The sequence below is a fragment of the Anomaloglossus baeobatrachus genome, chromosome 9, assembly GCF_048569485.1.
Source record: "Anomaloglossus baeobatrachus isolate aAnoBae1 chromosome 9, aAnoBae1.hap1, whole genome shotgun sequence".
Taxonomy (NCBI): domain Eukaryota; kingdom Metazoa; phylum Chordata; class Amphibia; order Anura; family Aromobatidae; genus Anomaloglossus; species Anomaloglossus baeobatrachus.
Window position 1 is genome coordinate 148,779,933 of NC_134361.1, and position 20,944 is coordinate 148,800,876.

Genomic DNA, 20,944 nt, shown 5'->3' on the forward strand with positions numbered 1-20,944 from the left:
TGGAAGCCTGCGTAGACGAGCTGTGGATGTCCAAAGTCATCATGGCACCCAGACCAGATGAACAAGAATGGGGTAATACAAAACCAACCAGAGAAGGAGTCACCAATAAGGTACCAGGATCTAAAGCTACATTTATACTGGACGATCGTCGCCTTTAACCACTTCACGACCGCGGGCAGTAAAGCTACGTCCTATTTTTACGTGACGTAACGACCAGGGACGTAACTTTGCTGCCTAAAATTCATTTGATTGCCGTGGCCATAGCAACGGCTTTCAAATGATGTCCCCTGCTGTTTCTTACAGCAGGAGACCTTTGCTTAACCCCAGGGGTGGTGGCATCGCCACCCCCAATCGATGATCATTGCGATTGGCTGTTCAAATCTGAACCGCCACCACATTGATCGCACTGGTTTTGGCTAAAACAATGCCTGAACCAGTGTGATACTGTGAGATCCGGCTATGAGGTGCTGCAGCAGCTGCAGCAGATCATAGCTGGAGCTCAAACATGGCGCCCCCAGCCCCTGCAGCACTGATAAGAGCGATCGTGCTATGACGCGCAATCGCTCCAATCACCGTGCAGTGGGGCAGTCTGATCTGGAGGTGACCGGCCTCCACAGTATTGTTGGTCTGGGGAGCCCTCCCCCAGCATGTTTGCTGCGTGCACCGGCTGGTACTTGTAGCACCACGCCACTGCCACTGCTGATGCCGCCACCCGATCGCCGCTTCTGCTCCACGTGAGTATTGCGCGCTCCCCCTGATGATCCCTGCGTGCTCCCGTGATCGTCCCCTGCACGCTTCCGTGATGGTTCTGCCCCCTGCCGATGTGCCCCCCTGCTGAGCTCCCCTCCCCCCCCCTCCCCCCCCCCGAGATTTCTATTCTGCTCCTATTCTGCCTCTGCTTCTCCGGTCTCGCCCTCCCACTCTCCATCTGCTCTCCCTCTGACATACCTTACCTGCCTTCACCGGGTCGTCCGAGGTCTTCACTGGCCCAATCACATCTGATCTGCCTCCATCGCTGGGTGCTTGCTGGGTCTTTCCTGGGTCTTCTGATGAGCTGTCCAATTTCCTGCCTGCTGCTCCTGTAAGAAGCTGTCCACTTGCTGTCTTCTATTCCTCCTGGAGTTCCTCTGGTCAGTGATCCTCCTGCAAATCCTCTGGGTACTGTGAGTATAATTTTTTTTTTTTTTGTATCCCCTGTCTGTTTTTACACCTCATTTATCTGTGCGTCCCGCTGAGCGCTGATCAGTGATGCAGATAATGTACCTGCATCGGTGGTCAATTTTCGGCGGGACTTTTTTTTTTTTGTCCGTATCTTGCATCATTTTTTGCATCTCAGTCGTGTGTGTGCGTCCTGCAGCGGCCGAGCGCTGATCAGGGATGCACATAACGGATCGACATCCTTGCTCAATTTTCAGCGTGACTTTTTTTCCCGTATCCCCGGAGCTTTTTTTATCTCATCCGACCGTGCGTCCTGCAGCGGCCGATCAGTGATGCACGCCGTCTGTGCATTTGAAAAGTCAAATCGTGCTCCTTCTCTTCCAAACCCTGCTGTGCACCCAAACAATTGATTTCCATCACATATGAGGTATCTGCATATTCAGGAAAAATTGCACAATATGTTTTATGGTGCATTTTTTCCTGATACCGTGGTAAAAAAAAAAAAAAGCTACCTGGTTGAAGCAAAAATTTTGTGGTAAAAATAAAAATAATAATTTTCAAGGTTCAACGTTATCAACTTCTGTGGAGCCCTTAGGCCAGAGGGGTCTAGTTCTAAAATGGGGTCATTTGTGGGGGAGCTCCACTGTTTAGGCACCATAGGGGATCTCCAAACGTGACATGGCGTCCGCTAATGATTCCAACCAATTTTGCTGCCAAATGTTGCTCCTTCTCTTCTGAGCCCCGCCATGTGCCCAAACAATTACTTTCCACCACATATGAGGTACCTGCGTACTCTGGAAAAATTGCACGATACGTTTTATGGTGCATTTTTTCCTGATACCCTTGTGAAAAAAAAAGCTACCTAGTTCAAGTAACAGTTTTGTGGTAAAAAAATATATATATGTATTTTCATGGCTCAACGTTATCAACTTCTGTGAAGCCCCTAGGGGTTCAAAGTGCTCCCCAAACATCTAGAAAAATAATTTGAGGGCTCTAGTTTCCAAAATGGGGTCACTTGTGGGGGAGCTCCATTGTTTAGGACTTACAGTAGAAAATGAAAATCTAGGTAAGACAGATTACAAACTGGTTAACAATTTACCTCAACCTCTATTAAAAATACACGTTTTATTAATAATTCATTAAAATCCAAAAAACACACACACACAAAGTGCCAAGGTCAGGTGACCCCTAAATCAAAAAATGTGATTCGGCCACAGAAAAAAAGTGGATGGGGGCGGGGAAGGGAGACCCTAATGACCCTCGATAAACCAGGTGTCCCTACCTGTCAACGGAGGGTGTGACACCTTAAGTTTTCGGGCGCCCCCGTTCCACGACAGCTATCCCTTTTCCTCACCCTAAAATCAGGGACAATACTACAAGATAAGGTGGAATAAAGGGAAATTAAGTTGCCGCACCCAAAGAACAATGTAATGGTGTACAGTACACCAATATGTATTTTAAGCCTGACTCTTGGTATTATAATATACAACCATTAATGATAATATAAGATATATGCAACAATTAGCTTATATAATAATCCTTTGGATTAAAAATCATAAGTATCCCAAAGGGAGCTACCAGGGTCCCCTCTCAATCAGAACAAGACCAGGGATTTAATAGCACACATAACCAGTGTCTTATTGGGGTGCAATCAACCTCAGGTAGATATTAAATATAAGACAGAGAAGGGAAATAATGATAGTTTACTTCCCTGAAAAAGCAGGTCCTCATCCCTGCCTTGCCTCTACGCGTTTCTCCTTTCCCATTGAAGGTTCCTCAGGGAAGTAAACTATCATTATTTCCCTTCTCTGTCTTATATTTAATATCTACCTGAGGTTGATTGCACCTGTGATGCTTCCACATTAGTGGGGGTTTAGCTGCATCCTGGTAGAGCATTAGCTTTTGGCCTGGGCGATGTACACACTGCAGCCCAACTTGCTGTGAGTAATACTTAATTTTTGGAGGACATTGTCCTCTTTTTGTTGCTATTTTTATATTTAGTGTGGGGACCTACAGACATGTGGTCCCGTGACGAGGGTGTAGGCTTACGTTTTATGGCCATAAATACCAACAAAAACCTCATATTTTTTTGTTTGTACAGGATACAGCCAGGCCCCTTTCTGTTGGGCCTTGCATTGTAGAGTGTCTGTCCGTGCATGATACACAGTGGGGTACGGCTTGGCAGCCCGCCTGATCTAATAGAAGGGCGTCACCTAATAGGCTGCGGGTTTGTGACTGTGCCATCTGCATGTGAACAGCGCTCTATGCAAGCCACTAGTGTGCAGTTTTATTATCTAGCAATCGCCCTTCTCCATTCCATGGAGGTGTGTGTGTGTGATCTGCTTCTCCTGCACCTGTGATGCTTCCACATTAGTGGGGGTTTAGCTGTATCCTGGTAGAGCATTAGCTTTTGGCCTGGGCGATGTACACACTGCAGCCCAACTTGCTGTGAGTAATACTTAATTTTTGGAGGACATTGTCCTCTTTTTGTTGCTATTTTTATACTTCCAACTTCCTAACGAAAAAAAATGCTGTTTTGAAAATTGCGCTGATGTAAAGTAGACAAGTGGCAAATGCTATTTAGTAACTATTTTGTGTGACATAATTCTCGGATTTATGGGCATACATTTTCAAACTTTGAAAATTGCAAAATGTTCGAAATTTTTGCAAAATTTCTGAAATTTTCACAAATAAACGCAAAAAATATCAGCCTAAATTTAACACTATCATGAAGTACAATTTGTCACAAAAAACAATGTCAGAATCGCCAGGATCCGTTGAAGTGTTCCAGAGTTATAACCTGTCAAAGTGACACTGGTCAGAATTGCAAAAAATGGCCCAGTCATTAGAGTGTTTTAGTGGCCGGGGGCGAAGGGGTTAAACGATCGTCATCTGGTTGGTTTTAATGGCTTTAATGGTTTTAACGGCAGTCGTTTAATGGCCTGTGACTGCAGATTTGTGAATCCTCACAGCATGCACACCGCACGCTGTCAGGGTTTTCCAGTGCCGGCAGTGAGAGCAGCCATCATGTGACCACAAGTGTGCGATTTGCATTCTTCTGGCCACATTCTGACTAAACATGTGTGACCTCTCTGTTTATTTGCGTCACATGGTAAACCTGGACAATCCCTTTAATATGCTCCTTCTGTGTATGTTATAACATTGTTTTCAGCAGCACGTCTCCAAATTTTCCAAGGCCACACAGTCTGAAAAGACACAGATATGTGAACTGCTTTATAGAGTACAATGGGTACACGTTGTATCTGTGAAAAACACAGAACACGTACGTGAAAAATAGACATCTGCATGAGGCTTTAGTCTGACTTACCAGTAGGGAGCGTGATCAATTTAAGTGCTTAGGGCAGCATGAACGCCAACTACGGCCCTGCCGCTACACTTGACTGTGTTACTGTGTGCAAATTGTCCCTCCAGAGAGGAAAGAGACAAACTCTAGTGCCACCTATTGCAAGTAGCAATCCTAAAACTCATAAGTGGATTTTTAAACAAGCCTTTTCGTAAGACTTAGGATTTTTTGCCAGATCAGAATCCCAATTTGCAGACACGGTGTTTCGGGGTGATTGCCCCTCGTCAGTGCGGGTATCTGATCTGGTTTATGAGAAGCTATGTGGGGACCACAGGGAAGACAATTCTCCTAATGGAGACCTGACAAACCAGTCTGTCTGTCAATAAGGGGACTTATAGCTGCAATGCCCCTCTGGGAATTATTCAAATTGTCCCTCCAGAGAGGAAGGAGGCAAACTCTAGCGCCACCTATTGGAAGTAGCAATCCTAAAAGTCATAAGTTAGAAAAACTGTGGAAATAGAAAGCGCAATAGGGTCTTACCCGGTATATACCGAGAGAAGTGCAAGATTTGCACTCACCTCAAAGAGTTGTGCTAGTCACAACTCCTGTATAAGCATGTGGTATTAAGGTGAATTCTGCTGCAGCCCTGTGGTAGATAACAGAGAGTAATAATGGAGAAGGGGTTTTATGCCGCGCTATTCACCAGGCACAAGGACGAGAAGATATTCAATGTTCCTTTATTGTAGCTTGAGTCTACGCGTTTCAGGAGCTCTGCTCCCTTCATCAGGACATATGGCACAAAATTAACATATCTCAATATATGTTAATTTTGTGCCTTATGTCCTGATGAAGGGAGCAGAGCTCCTGAAACGCGTAGACTCAAGCTACAATAAAGGAACATTGAATATCTTCTCGTCCTTGTGCCTGGTGAATAGCGCGGCATAAAACCCCTTCTCCATTATTACTCTCTGTTAAAAGTCATAAGTGGCTTTTTAAACAAGCCTATTCATAAGGGCTCTTCTCCACTTGCGATTTCTATGTGCGAGTGCGATCCGATAAAAAATTGGATCGCACTCGCACCAGTGTTAATTAATGAGGCCTTGTCCTCTTGCTAAATTTTTAACGGCACGACTCGTGCTCTCGGTGAAATCGCAGCATGCTGCGATTTGCACCGATTCTCAGCTCTCTCACCCCCATGCAATCCTATGGGAGCGAGAAAAAAGTCAGAATCCGGGTGGCATGCGCATGTCATACAGATGGCATACGCATGTCACACGGATTCTTGACACTTGCATACCGCGTCAGACTGGCTACCGGAGGAATCTCCAGTAATACCAGGCCTGGCCGCGGTTACATGCACTGAACTCCGCAGCTGTCACCTGAGCTCAAGAGTGGAGCTTGAACAGCGAGTGGCGAGTGATTGATTCCCTGGCGATTGCTGTTCAGTTCAGCACAGCTGCGGACAGACCGGGCTGATTTCTGTAGCTCAGGTAATAGCTCCGGAGTTCAGTGCAGGTAACCGCGGCCAGGCCTGGTATTACTGGAGATTCCACCGGTAGCCAGTCTGACGCGGTATGCATAAACACTCACATAGCACCCGCATGACGCTCGCATGTCATACGGATGCTATGTGAGGAAAAAAACACACATCGAACGCAGACCACACGCAGGACATACACAGGACACTCGAATCACATTTTGAGCTGAGTATCGCTGTGATTTATAAAACGCAAGTGGAGAAGAGCCCTAACTAAGACTTAGGATTTGCAATCATGCTGACATCTTTTTTAGATGTAAATATGGTTATCTGGATAGTTGCCCACTCAGAGGTTTCACCCCTCGGAGCCAAACCCCTAGCTACGCCTCTGCCTGGACTGTTCATTCATTCATAGTTATGAGTCAAAACCTTCTCATATTCATATAAGCTTCACTATGACCTGTTGCTTTTTTGTGACTGTTAGGCTATGTGTGCACTTTCCGTTTCCACCTGCTCTACAGCTGCTTTTTAGGTCCGTTTTGAACTGCAGCGTTTTCATGCCAAAATGCATGCATTTTGATTTTCCAGCAAAGTCTATGGAAAATGTGGATTTTTTGTCCGCACTTTGCGTTTTCAAACGCAGCATTTAATTTGCATATTTTGTGGCAAAAACCATGCATTCAAAGAAGCAGCTGTCAATTGTTTTTGCCATTTTGGCTGCGTTCTACACTCATTGAAATCAATGAGTTGTAGAAAATCGCTGCCAAAATGTGAAGCAGTGCGCTTGCATTGCATTATTATTGCGATCCACATGGTTTTTTTTAACCTAACAAAAGCAGGTCTTTCGTCTTTCTCTCTCTGTCGGTCGGCCTGTCAGTCGGTCTCTCTCTCTGTCTCTATCTCTCTCTCTGTCCATGTCTGTCTCTCCCTCCCACCCCCTCTCTCATACTCACCGATCTAAGATCACCGGCGCGGCGCTGCACGGCGTTCTCACTGTGGTGGCTTCTTCTCTTTTGACAATGCCGGCCGTTCATTAATCCATCACATATTCCCTGCTTTCCCCGCCCACCGGCGCCTATGATTGGTTGCAGTCAGACACGCCCCCACGCTGAGTGACAGCTGTCTCACTGCAACCAATCACGGCCGCCGGTGGGCGTGTCTATATCGAGCAGTAAAATAAATAAATAAATAAATAAATGAAAAAAAACGACGTGCGGTCCCCCCCCATTTGGATACCAGCCAGGGTAAAGCCACACGGGTGAAGGCTGGTATTCTCAGGATGGGAAGCTCCACGTTATGGGGAGCTCCCCAGCCGAACAATATCAGCCAGCAGCTGCCCGGAATTGCTGCATCCATTAGATGCGACAGTCCCGGGACTTTACCGGCTCATCCCGAATTGCCCTGGTGCAGTGGCAAACGGGGTAATAAGGAGTTAATGGCAGCAGCCCATAGCTGCCACTAAGTCCTAGGTTAATCATGGTAGGCGTCTCCCCGAGATACCTTCCATGATGAACCTTTAAGTAGAAGTAAAGAAATAAACACATCCAAAAAATCATTTATTTGTAATGAAAGACAAAAAAACACCCTCTTTTACCACTTTATTAACCCCTCAAAAACACCTCCAGGTCCGACGTAATTCACGCAAGGTCCCCCGACGCTTCCAGCTCTGCTACATTGGAAGCTGACAGGAGCGGCAGTAGAACACCGCCGCTCCTGTGAGCTCCATGCAGCAACTGAAGTGAGTCGCGCGATCAGCTGTGCTGTCACTGAGGTTACTCGCGGCCACCGCTCTCAGGTGGAGGACTGCAGCTGTGGCCGCGAGTAACCTGAGTGAAAGCACAGCTGATCGCGTGGCTCACTGCAGTCACTCAGGGGATTTGCGATCACAGGTGAGTCCTTGACGTGTGACCGCAATCAAGCCGCGGCACACGCATACAGCCGCGCGATCACAATGAAGTTGGTTGAAGTTCATCCGAGTTCATTCTGATCGCACGGCACTGTCCCGCATCTAGCCATGACAGTGACAGTGCGGTCCCACTCGGCTCTGCTGCAAGTCTATGGGGATGCTGCAGAGCCGAGTGGGTGCGTACTGTGAAAACTCTGCGTTCTGGATGCTTTTCCCACTCTGTCTATGGCAGAGAAAGCATCCAGAATGCATGAATTCCCTCCAGGAATGTCCGCACTTTGCGTTCTGCAGAATGCGTCTCAGAACGCAGCTTTTTCAGCACACGCAGTGACTTTTTCGCTGCAGAATTGAACTGCAAAGTGCACACATAGCCCAAGGGGCACTTTGCACACTACGACATCGCAAGCCGATGCTTGCGATGATGAGCGCGATAGTCCCCGCCCCTGTCGCAGCTGCGGTATCATGGTGATAGCTGGTGTAGCGAACATTATCGCTACGCCAGCTTCACATGCACTCACCTGGCCTGCGACGTCGCTCTGGCCGGCAACCCGCCTCCTTATTAAGGGGGCGGGTCGTGCGGCGTCATAGCGACTTCACACGGCAGGCGGCCAATAGAAGCGGAGGGGCGGAGATGAGCGGGACGTAAACATCCCGCCCACCTCCTTCCTTCCGCATAGCTGGTGTGAGCCGCAGGACGCAGGTAGGAGATGTTCCTCTCTCCTGCGGCTTCACACACAGCAATGTGTAATGCCGCTGGAACGAGGAACAACATTGTAACATCGGACATTTCCAAATTATGGAAATGACCGACGCTACACCGATGATACGATTACGACGATTTTGCGCTCGTTAATCGTATCAAAAAGGCTTTACACACTACGATATCGCCTGCGACGCCGGATGTGCTTCACTTTCAATTTCAAGCTGCGATGTCGTAGTGTGCAAAGTGCCCCTAAGGGGCACTTTGCACGCTGCGACATCGCAGGCCGATGCTGCGATGCCGAGCGCGATAGTCCCCGCCCCCGTCGCAGCAGCGATTTCCTTGTGATAGCTGCCGTAGCGAACATTATCGCTACGGCAGCTTCACATGGACTCACCTGTCCTGCGACCGTCGCTCTGGCCGGCGACCCGCCTCCTTGTTAAGGGGGCGTGTCGTGCGGCGTCATAGCGACGTCACACGCCAGGCGGCCAATCGGAGCGGAGGGGCGGAGATGAGTGGGATGTAAACATCCCGCCCATCTCCTTTCTTCCGCATATCCTACGGAAGCCGCAGTGATGCCGGTAGGAGATGTTCTTCGCTCCTGCGGCTTCACACACAGCGATGTTTGCTGCCGCAGGAGTGAGGAACAACATCGGACTGTCGCGTCAGCGTAATTATGGATTACGCTGACGCTGCACCAATGATACGATTACGACGCTTTTGCGCTCGTTAATCGTATCATCGAGCCTTTACACACTACGATGTCGCATGCAATGCCGGAAGTGCGTCATTTTCAATTTGACCCCACCGACATCGCACCTGCGATGTCGTAGTGTGCAAAGCCCGCCTAAGGCTGTGCTCACATCATGTTGCAGAAATCTGGTGGTTTTTATTTTGTCACGGTCTGAACCAAATTATACAATAACAATCTTCTATGATTATTGCATTTTTGCTGAATTTTGTTATGCCTTTTTCCCATTATTTCATGCGTTTTTGGTGCAGATGTGAATCTGCGTTTTTATAGTACAGAAAAGCTTTGATTTTGTACTTAAAAAAGTAACTGCAGTCATTTACATGCTTTTTTTAAAGCTCCACATGGAAGCCTCCAGAGAAGAAAAAAAAAAAGAACCAAAACCTCAGAGTTCATCAGTGTCTCTTCATGAAATCACATTCACTTTGGTTGAACATTTAAACACAGCAGAATTTTATGTGCAAAAAAAGGACCTGTATAAGGCTAGGTTCACATTTCCGTTGTTTTTCATCAGTCACATGCGTTGCTTGATGTGTTGTATAACGGATGACAAGAACAGAATTCATTGTCGGACTCCGTTGTAAAACGTGAGAGAGAGAACGTTCAGCTGATCGTTCACAATAGCCAGCCGCCGGCTTTTGAGAGAGAACAGATGATCTCCCGGCGGCCGGCTAATGAGGGCGATCAGCTGATTACTCACAGCAGCCGGCCGCCGGGTGATCAGCTGATCACTCACAGCAGCCGGCCGCCGGGCGATCAGCTGATCGTTCGCCGCCGAGAGAGAGCATGCGCAGCGGAATCAAAAGGATTCCGCTGCTCAAAAAACGCTACATGCTGCGTTCCTGCCGTCCGTTGGTCAGTCGTTCCACGACCATCAGTCACAATCCGCTGCTCATACAAGTATATGGGAACAACGGAATCCGCCAGATGGATTCCGTTGTTTACCAGAGCCGCGGATTTTGACTGGTATAAATTGACGGAAATGTGGCACACAACATCGCGCTGACCCGTCACACTACTTACCTGCCTAGTGACGTTGCTGTGACCGGAGAACCGCCTCCTTTCTAAGGAGGCGGTTTGTTCAGCGTCACAGCGACGTCACAGCAGCGTCACCGAACCACCGCCCAATAGAAGCGGAGTGGCAGAGATGCGCGGGACGTAACATCCCGCCCACCTCCTTCCTTCCTCAATGCAGTAAGGTGAGGTTCCTCGTTCCTGCGGTGTCACACATAGCGATGTGTGCTGCTGCAGGAGCGACAAACTACTTCGTACACCGAGCAGCAGCGATATTCGAAAATAGGGGGGGCATGTCACCAATGAGCGATTTTCACACGCAAAGACATCACTAAAGCGACCGGATGTGCGTCACAAATTCCGTGACCCCAACGAGATCGCTTGAGCGATGTCGCAGCGTGTAAAGCAGCCTTTAGTCTGTCCTGACCCGTTACCTTTCAGGCTTCTTCCAAACCCTCCTGTCTGAGGTCACTCCGTTTAAAGGCCAGTCTCTAGCCTCAGCATTGTCTCACATTCTGTGTCTCAGTTAAAGGGAACCAATCACCAGGATTTTTGTATATAACCTAAAGCCAGTGCTATACTGGCACTATCAGGCTGAGTCTATACATACCTGTAGTGGTCAGCTCAGATGTCTAGGTTTTGAAATCCAAGAAAGAGAAGTTTGTAAAATGAGCAGCTTCTTGAGTGACAGTTGCACTGGAGCAGATCATATATTCAGAATTATCCCCTCCCTCTGTTAGCGTTAGCATAAGTATTATACAAACGACTCACTTTGTCTAGCAGGACCTGTGGTGAGGTCAAACCCATGTGACCTGGTAATTATGCTAATTCTCTTTTCCTATCAGCTAACCATTCCCATTTTGGGCTAGTCCCAACACTTAACTATTTCTTACCCGACAGTCTGGCAAGTACAGATACAAGTGCTATGCGATACACATCATAACATATTATCCTATTACTTATAGTTTTATTATACATTGCACAGGAACACATTACAACACATCACATTATTACCATCACATTTCACATGATACATTATCTACAAAAGACGCAGAACACAATTCACACTACACTAAACAACGCGATTAGTGTCTTCAGGGAAAGGAATGAAACAGTGTTGCTATGATGCCAGATTAAAACATCTGTGTTTTGTTTTTTCTGAGTGCAGACTGCAATTCAGAGACTGGCAGCAGGCCTCCTAAACTCCTCGTCTTATAGGCATACATGGGTATGTTGAGCTCAGGTCAGGAAACCTTGGTGGTTCTGTGCGAATATGATCTAAATGTGCTGTCACTGTGTGCTGATTACCTGTTAATTCTCCAAAGCAATTTTCTTCTTGCATTTTTAGTCCTATAAAACTATAAAAAAAATAAGAATTTAATTCAGTGCTCATACATTTAAAAAGTCTACTTGAGACACATCCAATTAACAACAAATTAAAAAAGAAGCAAAATTAAATGTGGCAGCATTTTTATAAGCAATGTACAGTGTTTCTTCAGAAAACACCACTTGTTTATACTTTTCAATAAATTTAGGTTTTTTCATGGATCATGAAGGATCATGCGATCGGACCACAGCTGCGGGGGAAGGGCCGGCACTGAGGAGGGGAGGGCCAGGGCTAAGAAGGGGAGGAAAGGATTTCTCTCCCTCTCTCTTCAGTTGCCAGCTATTGCCATTCTCGCTCTGCACTTGCATTACACCGGTGTACTGCGAGTGCAGTGCGATTTTTCACTCACCCCAAAGACTTGAATGAGTGCAAGAGAAACAAGAATCACATTGCACCCGCAGCATGCTGCGACTGTTTTCTTGGTCTGATTAGGGCTGAGAACTTAATCGCTCATGGGTGCTGGCACATAGGTTAATATTGGTCCGAGTGGAATGCAGTGTTTTATCGCATTCCACTCGCTCAGATTTTCATGCCGTGTGTCTTAAGCTTAATTGATGGTGTTTTTCTCCCACAAACCTTCATTGGGTTTCTACATCCATTTTGTTACATTATAAAAAAGCAACAAAAATGTAAGAAGGTACATATAGAATAGCTGAGATTAGACCAAAAAGGCGACTAGTGAAGAGTTGTGAGTGACCCATAAAAGGGGGGTGATTTATGTTCAAACATTTTGCTACAAGTGCCAGTATACAAGGCTTCTTCACACATAGCATTTCACCGTACCAATAAAATGAATGAGATTTTTTAAATCTCATGCACACGCAGCTTTTTCTCTCTACAGATTTGAAGCAGCTTCAAATCTGCAACATGTCAATACTTCCAGCATTTCTGCATCATTTTTCAACCATCCAAACTCAATTTGAAAAAAAAACAACATAACAAAAATCAGAGGCGTATCTGGGGGGGGGCTGGCGGGGCTTCTGCCCCGGGCCCAACTGTCAGGGGGGCACTGTTGGGTTGCCTGATGCGGCGCTGTGAAAGTCTCCCTAGCAGTTGCGTTTGCTGCCCTGTAGTGGGAGCCGCCATTCTCTGAGCGCAACTGTCACGCTGACAGCCGAGACAGAGAAACTGCAGCGCAGCGCTCCCACTGCTCAATTGTCCTTGTATCTGTCAGACGCAAGGACAATTGCAGTGCACTGCCGCGCTGACTTCCAGGTCAGAAAGATGGCTGTAGTGTGATCAGGTCAGCTGATCACACTGCTGACCCAGAAGTAAGGGCCACAGCGCAGAGGCGGCAGAGAATGCTGATAAGTGCTCCTGTGGAGCTGAAAACACAGAACAGGAACAGTGTGGGGTGAGGGGCGAGGTATCTATTCACACAGAATTTTGGGGAAGGAGGGTGGGGTGGGGAGGTGGCAGTATCTATAGACAAAGTATGGGGGAGAGAGGTTGGGGAGAGGAACTAACTGTGGACACAGTATGGGGGGGACAGAGGGTGGGAAGGGTGCAGTATCTATACACACCATATAGGGAAGAGAAGGTGGGGAGGGGGCAGTATCTATAGACACAGTATGAGGGAGAGAGGGTGGGGAGTGGGCAGTATCTATAGACACAGTATGGGGGAGAGAGTGTGGGGAGGGGTCAGTATCTATAGACACAGTATGAGGGAGAGGGAGCAGTATTTATAGACATAGTATGGGAGAGAGAGGGTGGGGGGAAGGCAGTATCTATAGACACCATATGGGGAAGAGAGGGTGCGGAGGGAGCAGTATCTATAGACGCAGTATGAGGAAGAGAGGGTGGAGAGGGAGCAGTATCTATAGACACAGTATGGGGGAGGGAGGGCGGGGAGGTGGAAGTATGTATAGACACCGTAGGGGGGAGAGAGGGTGGGGAGCAGTATCTATAGACACAGTAGGGGGGAGAGAGTGTGGGGAGGGGGTAGTATCTATAGACCCAGTATGGGGAAGAGAGGGATGTCTCTGTGGACGCAGTGTGGTGGAAAAAGAGGATGGGGAGAGGGAAATATCTTTGGACACAGTATGGTGTGAAAGAGGGTGAGGGGTAATGTACACAGACATAGTATAGGAAGTGAGGGTGAGGAGTGATGTATACAGACATAGTATAGGGAGTGAGGGGTGATGTATGGGGAGAGCGGGTGAGGGGTTATGTATACAGACATAGTATGTGAAGCGATTGGGGGAATGTATACGGACGTAGTATGGGGAGCAAACGGGGAAATAATTTTGAGGACACAATAAAGAATGACATGGTATGAGAAGAAAGTGGGCAGGATGGGGAGTGAGGGGGAAAAGTATATGGACACATAGGAGGTAGTAAGGAGACAGTAAGGGATGAGAAAAATGTGAGGGTGCATAGAATAGAGACTGGGTAGTGGATGGGGATGGTATGGAGAGGGGGCAGAATGGGAGGACAGTGTGAGGCCATAGCGAGGAGAGGGTAGGATGAGAGGGCACAATATAAAGACTAGGCAGTATAGAGTAATACAGTGTGAGAGGACAGTGTGAAGAGTAATATGGAAAGGAGAGGGCAGTGTGGAGGGCATGTATCATTAAAGGGACAGTGTGTGGGTCATATTTTGTGCAGAGAACACAGTGAGGGGCCATTATTTATTCTTGGGCACAGCGTAGGGCAGATATCTTTGAATAGAATTATTATAATCATTCTGCTATTTTTAGGGGCATCGTGCCGGGATGTGCTGCAGAAGAATGGTGAATCTGCAAAGACTAGCTGTGAATGTGAAAAGTAATCATGGCGTCTGGACAAGATGAAGAATAGAAAGAAATGACTCAGAGACAACATCATCTATAAGGTACCTGAATGTAAATGTTTATTTGTGATACTGACTATGTCCCATCATTAAGCCTCGGTCCCACTTGCACATTGCTTCTGATATGAGAGCAATGGGGCCCCCACTGATCAGCTGTTCTTGGTGCAGGTGGCTGGAAATGTTTATTTCTGGATCTACTCCTTCCTCTGATTGTGTCCGCGGCCGAGTACTGCACATCTGCCTTATTGATTTTAATAGGAGGCTACTGCAACTATCAGAAGATGGAGCAGATCGAGAACTGAGAACTTCTGGCCACCTGCTACCACCAGCACTGCATCTAGAACAGGCGATTGGCTGGGGTGTCAAGTGTCGGACCGTTAACCAATGAGACATTGGTGACCTACCCTAAGGGGCACTTTGCACACTATGACATCGCAAGCCGATGCTTGCAATGCCGAGCACGATAGTCCCCGCCCCCGTCGCAGCAGCGATATCTTGTGATAGTGTGGCGCCCTGGACAAGCCAGGTCGTCACAGAACTACACCAACACACCCCACACCTCGGTTAGGCACACCAAAGCCAAACATAAAATCCTTGTTGCCTTCCTCCAGGGGCTGATGTCCACACCAGGGGGTGGGCCAGGCGGTTGGCCCCGCCCAACGAGGAGTACACAGTCCTGGAGGCGGGAAAAGGAAGGAGTTGAGAGTGAAAAAGTTGAGAGTTGGAAGTGGAAGTGTAAGGAAGTGAAGTGGTAGAGGAGCAGACAGAAAGCGGTCCGGGTGTGTGGCCCGGACTGTACAGCAAGGTTGGCAGACGGTGGTGACCGCCTGCAGGAGAGGCCGATTGGAGTGAGCCGTAAGGACCGTGGACGGGCGGTGGCCCGGCGGTACCGGACCGGTGAGCAAAGAGAAGCCAGCACCATCTGGCAGGGCTTATGGACCCCGACAAGGCTAGGAGTCGCCGTTGAATTTGTCAAATCCGTTAGCGAAGGGAACCTCCGGGGTTTCCCAGCAGTCAAGTCCCGATAGAAGGCGGCAGCTCAAACCATAGAGGGAAACACAGTCACCGCCAAGGCTAAAGTTCCCAGGGCCAGAGCCTGCAGGCAAAAGAGGCTCCTTCAGCACCCATCCAAGCTGGAGAGCGGGTTACCGGTGGGAACCCATTGGAACCATACACACTACACAGGTGCAGGGAAAGGTAGTCACCATCAACCTGCCAGGAGGAGAAACACCGCAGCCGTCTGTGGGACCCGTCCATCCAGCCGTCTGTTTTACCGGAGACTCTGTATTCGTTACTGGCTGAGTTAGTACCACCGTGCCGTGCGGCACAGCGCTGCCCCACGGAGGGGAGAAACAATATCCAAGCTGCTCCCTGTCATCGCTCCCGGGATCCCCGTCCAGAGTAGCGGTGGTGTCACCAATCTCACCACAACCATGGGTGGCGTCACGGACAATATCCCTAAACCAAACCACCCCCCTTTCACTCACGGGCGAGGAACGCCGCTCGAGTCCCCGGGATCCGGCCCACCGCTCGAGCCACCACCGAGCAGCAGCAGCAGCCGGACCCGAGCAGTGGGAGAGCGCAGCGTCCCCTCCTCCGCCCGCGACAACTTGGCGTCACGAACAGGATCTTACCGCTCTGCCGTCTGGTAGAGGTGCGCCTTGTGACCGCCGGAGGTGTCCGGCCGAAAATTTGGAGGAGCCGCCATCTTGGGCGCGAAAAATCCCCGCTCGAGCGTCTCCTCGAGCAGTGGAGGCGCGAAGGCCTAAACCCCGCCCCTGTAGAGGAAGAGCCGGAAAAAGACTAAGGGTGACGGAAACAAGATATCTGCGCCCGACGGAGCCGCTGGAGGAGCGGTGGTCGCAGCCGCAGCGGCACCCGCGGATGGGAACGGGCCCGCCCAGGTCCCGGCCGCACTGGCGGGAGGTGCCATGGCCCCAGCTCTCGCTCAGGTGATGCCGTTCTCCTTGCCCTATGTGCCCGGAGCTACCTGGCTGCCGCAGTACGATGGGAAACCTGATGCATTGCAGGTTTTCCGAAAGAAGCTTAACCCGCTACTGGAACTGTACCCCCTAACCGATAAGCAACATGCAGCGGTAGTGCTGGGGCAGCTAACCGATGCGGCTGAGCAGGAGGCGGAGACCTGGGCCGAGGGGGACCGGTCCTCTGTAGCCACCATCTTTGAGAAGCTACAGACTGCCTTTGAGACCCGTACCGAAGCCGAGCTGTGGATGCAGTTTTACCAATGCCGACAACGGCCCACGGATAGCATTCGGGACTACGCCTTGCGTCTGCAAACCGCCCTCCGCACACTGAAGTGGGTAGACACCATCAAAGATGCGGACAGCAACAAAATGCTAGTGGAGCAGTTTGTACAGGGGATGAGGTCCTCGGAGGACCGCAAGCAACTTCGGCTCTGGGCCCTAGAACACCCTGATGTGGGCTTTGCCGTGTTAAAGGAACGGGCCATTAAAGCTCTGCAGCCTCCAGCGTCGGAAGTCCCTGAGGTAGCCCCATGGCCAGCTGAGACAGCTCCCGTCGTGGTGGCCCCTGCTCTCCCAACACCTTCAGTACCTGCAACCCCAAGCGGCATGATGGAGGAACTGGCTGCCCAAGTCCGCCGCATGGATGGGGACCTCGCCAAGATCCTTGCCGCACTCCAGCCTCCGACCAGGTCCCAGCCCCCGGTGAAGATGCAGATCGCCGACAGCCCCGAGGACGTCCCCTGGATGCAGCGGAGAAGGGCCAATGACTCACGGTATGGACCCCCGATTTGTTACAGGTGCAGCAAGCCCAGCCACTACTCCCGACGGTGTCCGTTAAACGAGCAACCCCTGGGGCCACGGGCCAATCCTCAGGAGTAGAACCCCATGGCCCCCCAGACTGGTGGGACCGGTACATCTGAGCCCTACCCATCATCCCCGTGGCAGTGGACGGTATACCGGTGATGGCTCTCCTGGACACTGGATCTCAGGTAACCACAATACCATACACACTGTATCAACGGTATTGGGGGAAGGACGAACTTGCTCCCCCCGATGGTAGCATGACACTGATTGCCGCTGATGGGCTCCCATTGACCCAAGTGGGGTACAAACAAGTGGCCATGACTGTGGGACGAGCTGAACTGCAACACCAGGGAATGATTGTGATAATGAATGAACCCAGTGATCATGACCCAAAAGTGGTGCTAGGGACCAATGTGATGGAGCACTGCATGAGTGATGTGCTGACCCTACTGCAGCAGCTGGCCGCTACAGCGGCGGGGAACCGACAGAGAGCGGTGCAACGTGAGATTAGGCCCCTGATGTATCGCCAGCATGTGAACTCGACAGGAGGAAAGATTGGGGGAGTGAGAGTGATGGATGCGGCCCCTTTGGTTGTGCCTCCCAGGAGTGAGATGATGATCTGGTGTAGGGCAGCGGTAGGGCCCCAAGGGCGGGACTATCCCGCCATGGTAGAACCCATGCCCTCTGAACACTGGCCCACAGTGATGGCCGCCCGAGGTGTGGTGGACGTCATGAAAGGAAGGGTGCCTGTGAGAGTGCTGAACTGTGGGGAGGAAGAGGTTAGGCTTCCCCGGTACGCGACCCTTGCCAAGTTGCTCATTGTAGATCCCCACACCATCCATGAGGCCGTGCCCCCGATCTCACCACCTACTGCCAGTCTTCACCCATCCCTAGGGGAGCTACATGAGTGGTGCCGAGAGCTACACGTAGGCACTGACGATACCCCTACACATCACAAAGAAGGGGTATACCGGGTGGTATGGGAGTATGAGTGAGTTTTTAGCAAACATCCTCTGGATTTTGGGCAGATTAAAGGGGTCCAACACCACATCCCCACCGGGGAACACCCCCCTATTAAAGAGAGGTACAGGCCCATTCCCCCGGCACACTACCAATGCGCCAAAGACATGTTGAGGAACATGAAGGAGGCGGGGGTTATTAGGGACAGCTGTAGTCCCTGGGCTGCCCCGTTGGTGCTGGTTAAGAAGAAGGACGGCACCATGCGGATGTGTGTGGATTACCGGAAGATTAACCAGATAACACATAAGGATGCTTACCCTCTGCCCCGTATTGAAGAGTCCCTGGCCGCGCTGAGGACCGCGAACTACTTCTCTACCCTTGACCTCACCAGCGGGTACTGGCAGGTGGCCGTGGCGCCTAAAGACCAAGAGAAAACTGCCTTCATCACTCCTATGGGGCTCTGCGAGTTCAACAGCATGCCGTTCGGGCTGTGCAATGCCCCCGGGACCTTCCAACGGCTGATGGAATGCTGTCTGGGACACTTAAATTTCGAGACCTTCTTGCTGTACTTGGATGATGTGATCGTGTACTCACAAACGTATGAAGCCCACCTGGAGCACCTAGCTGAGGTGTTCGCGTCCCTTGCTAAGTATGGGATGAAGTTGAAGTCCTCCAAGTGTCATCTGCTGAAGCCCAGAGTGCAGTACCTTGGACATGTGGTGGGTGTGGAGGGTGTCGCCCCCGACCCCGAGAAAATTACCGCCATCCAGGACTGGCCGAGGCTGACTACGGTGAGGGAAGTGAGGCAGTTCTTGGGCGTGGCGGGGTATTACCGTCGCTTCATCAAGGGGTACACGAAGATGGCTGCCCCCATGCAAGACCTCCTCGTGGGACAGACCAAAGGTGGTAGACCCCTAGGAGCCCCACTGGTGTGGGAAGAAAGGCATGAGGAATCCTTCTGCCAGCTGAGAGCGGCTCTGACCGGAGAGGAAATCCTAGCGTACCCTGATTACAGCCACCCATTCATCCTCTACACCGACGCCAGCAATGTGGGCTTGGGGGCAGTCCTATCCCAGGTCCAAGACGGAAAGGAAAAAGTGATTGCTTCTGCTAGCCGAAAGCTCCGACCGACTGAGAGGAACCCTGAGAACTACAGCTCTTTCAAGCTCGAGCTCCTGGCGCTGGTGTGGGCTATCACTGAGCAGTTCCGTCATTACCTGGCAGCAGCTAAATTCACCGCTTTCACGGATAATAACCTGCTGACCCACCTGGACACAGCTGGGCGCGTTGGAGCAGCGGTGGGTGGCCAGGCTAGCCAACTACGATTTCACCATCAAGTACAGGGCCGGCCGTACTGAGCTGATGCACTTTATCGGATGCCCCACCTGTCGGAAGAAGGGCCCGAGGATGACGACCTCGAAGAGATTGAGTTGCCTGCATTTCACCGGCCACCAACTGAGAAGGTGCATGTCCATCAACAGCGGGTGAACCTGGACCCGCTGCCCAGTCAGGAGTAGAGATGAGCGAACCGGTCCCGGTTCGGCTCGAGGTCGGTTCGCCGAACGGAGCTCCCGTTCGAGTTCGGCTCGTCGAACGTTCGACGAACCGAACTCGAGCCAATAGGAAACAATGGCAGGCAATCACAAACACAGAAAAACACCTAGAAAACACCCTCAAAGGTGTCCAAAAGGTCACAAACAACTCACAACACATGGGAAAGTGACAAGGACATATACTCATGTGAAAACAAAAGAGCTGGACAAGGAAAAAGAGGAGGACACACAGATATATGAGTATATGCAAGGAAACATCGATTCCATTATTGTGCAACTTGAGCCCTGCTCATTTTAGGCTTCCAATCTTGATAAATTGCCTGAGCTCGCCACGTACGTCTTGGGGATCTTGTCGTGTCCTGCAGCCAGCGTTCTCTCGGAACCTGTCTTCAGTGCTGCTGGGGGTCTGCTGGCAGATAAGCACACGTGTCTGTCCACTGACAATGTGGACATGGCTCTCAGAGGACTTTTCTTCCCCTGGGTCAGCCAGGGGACGGGAAAGGCACGTGTATTTTTGAGAGTGCTTCATGCAAAGCATCTTTTTCTTTTTCAAAAGGGGGCTCAACCGATGCCAGTCAAGTGGGGTGTGTGTGGCCCAGTTAGTGGAAACGAGGGAGACTGTGGTTGGAGTCCCCTCGCTGTGTCTCTAAAAGAACCAAGATGAACAAGTCATGGCTCTCAGAGGACTTTTCTTCCCCTGGGTCAGCCAGGGGAGGCGAAAGGCACGCGTATTTTTGAGAGTGCTTCATGCAAAGCATCTTTTTCTTTTTCAAAAGGGGGGGTCAACCGATGCCAGTCAAGTGGGGTGTGTGTGGCCCAGTTAGTGGCAACGAGGGAGACTGTGGTTGGAGTCCCCTCGCTGTGTCTCTAAAAGAACCAAGATGAACAAGTCATGGCTCTCAGAGGACTTTTCTTCCCCTGGGTCAGCCAGGGGACAGGAAAGGCACGCGTATTTTTGAGAGTGCTTCATGCAAAGCATCTTTTTCTTTTTCAAAAGGGGGGGTCAACCGATGCCAGTCAAGTGGGGTGTGTGTGGCCCAGTTAGTGGCAACGAGGGAGACTGTGGTTGGAGTCCCCTCGCTGTGTTTCTAAAAGAACCAAGATGAACAAGTCATGGCTCTCAGAGGACTTTTCTTCCCCTGGGTCAGCCAGGG

The 20,944-nt window shown here is 50.2% G+C and overlaps 1 protein-coding gene across 1 annotated transcript in view; it reads right to left on the reverse strand.

The window, feature by feature from the left end:
• The window catches only part of TEX11 (testis expressed 11), a 1,632,405-nt gene extending 1,620,741 nt beyond the window's left edge, over positions 1–11,664 (reverse strand). Inside the window, exon 1 of the mRNA XM_075324897.1 lies at positions 11,619–11,664. Coding sequence (XP_075181012.1) covers positions 11,619–11,652 — 34 coding nt within the window. The 5' untranslated portion in view covers positions 11,653–11,664. The remainder of the gene's footprint in view (positions 1–11,618) is intronic.
• Positions 11,665–20,944: the final 9,280 nt, after the last annotated feature.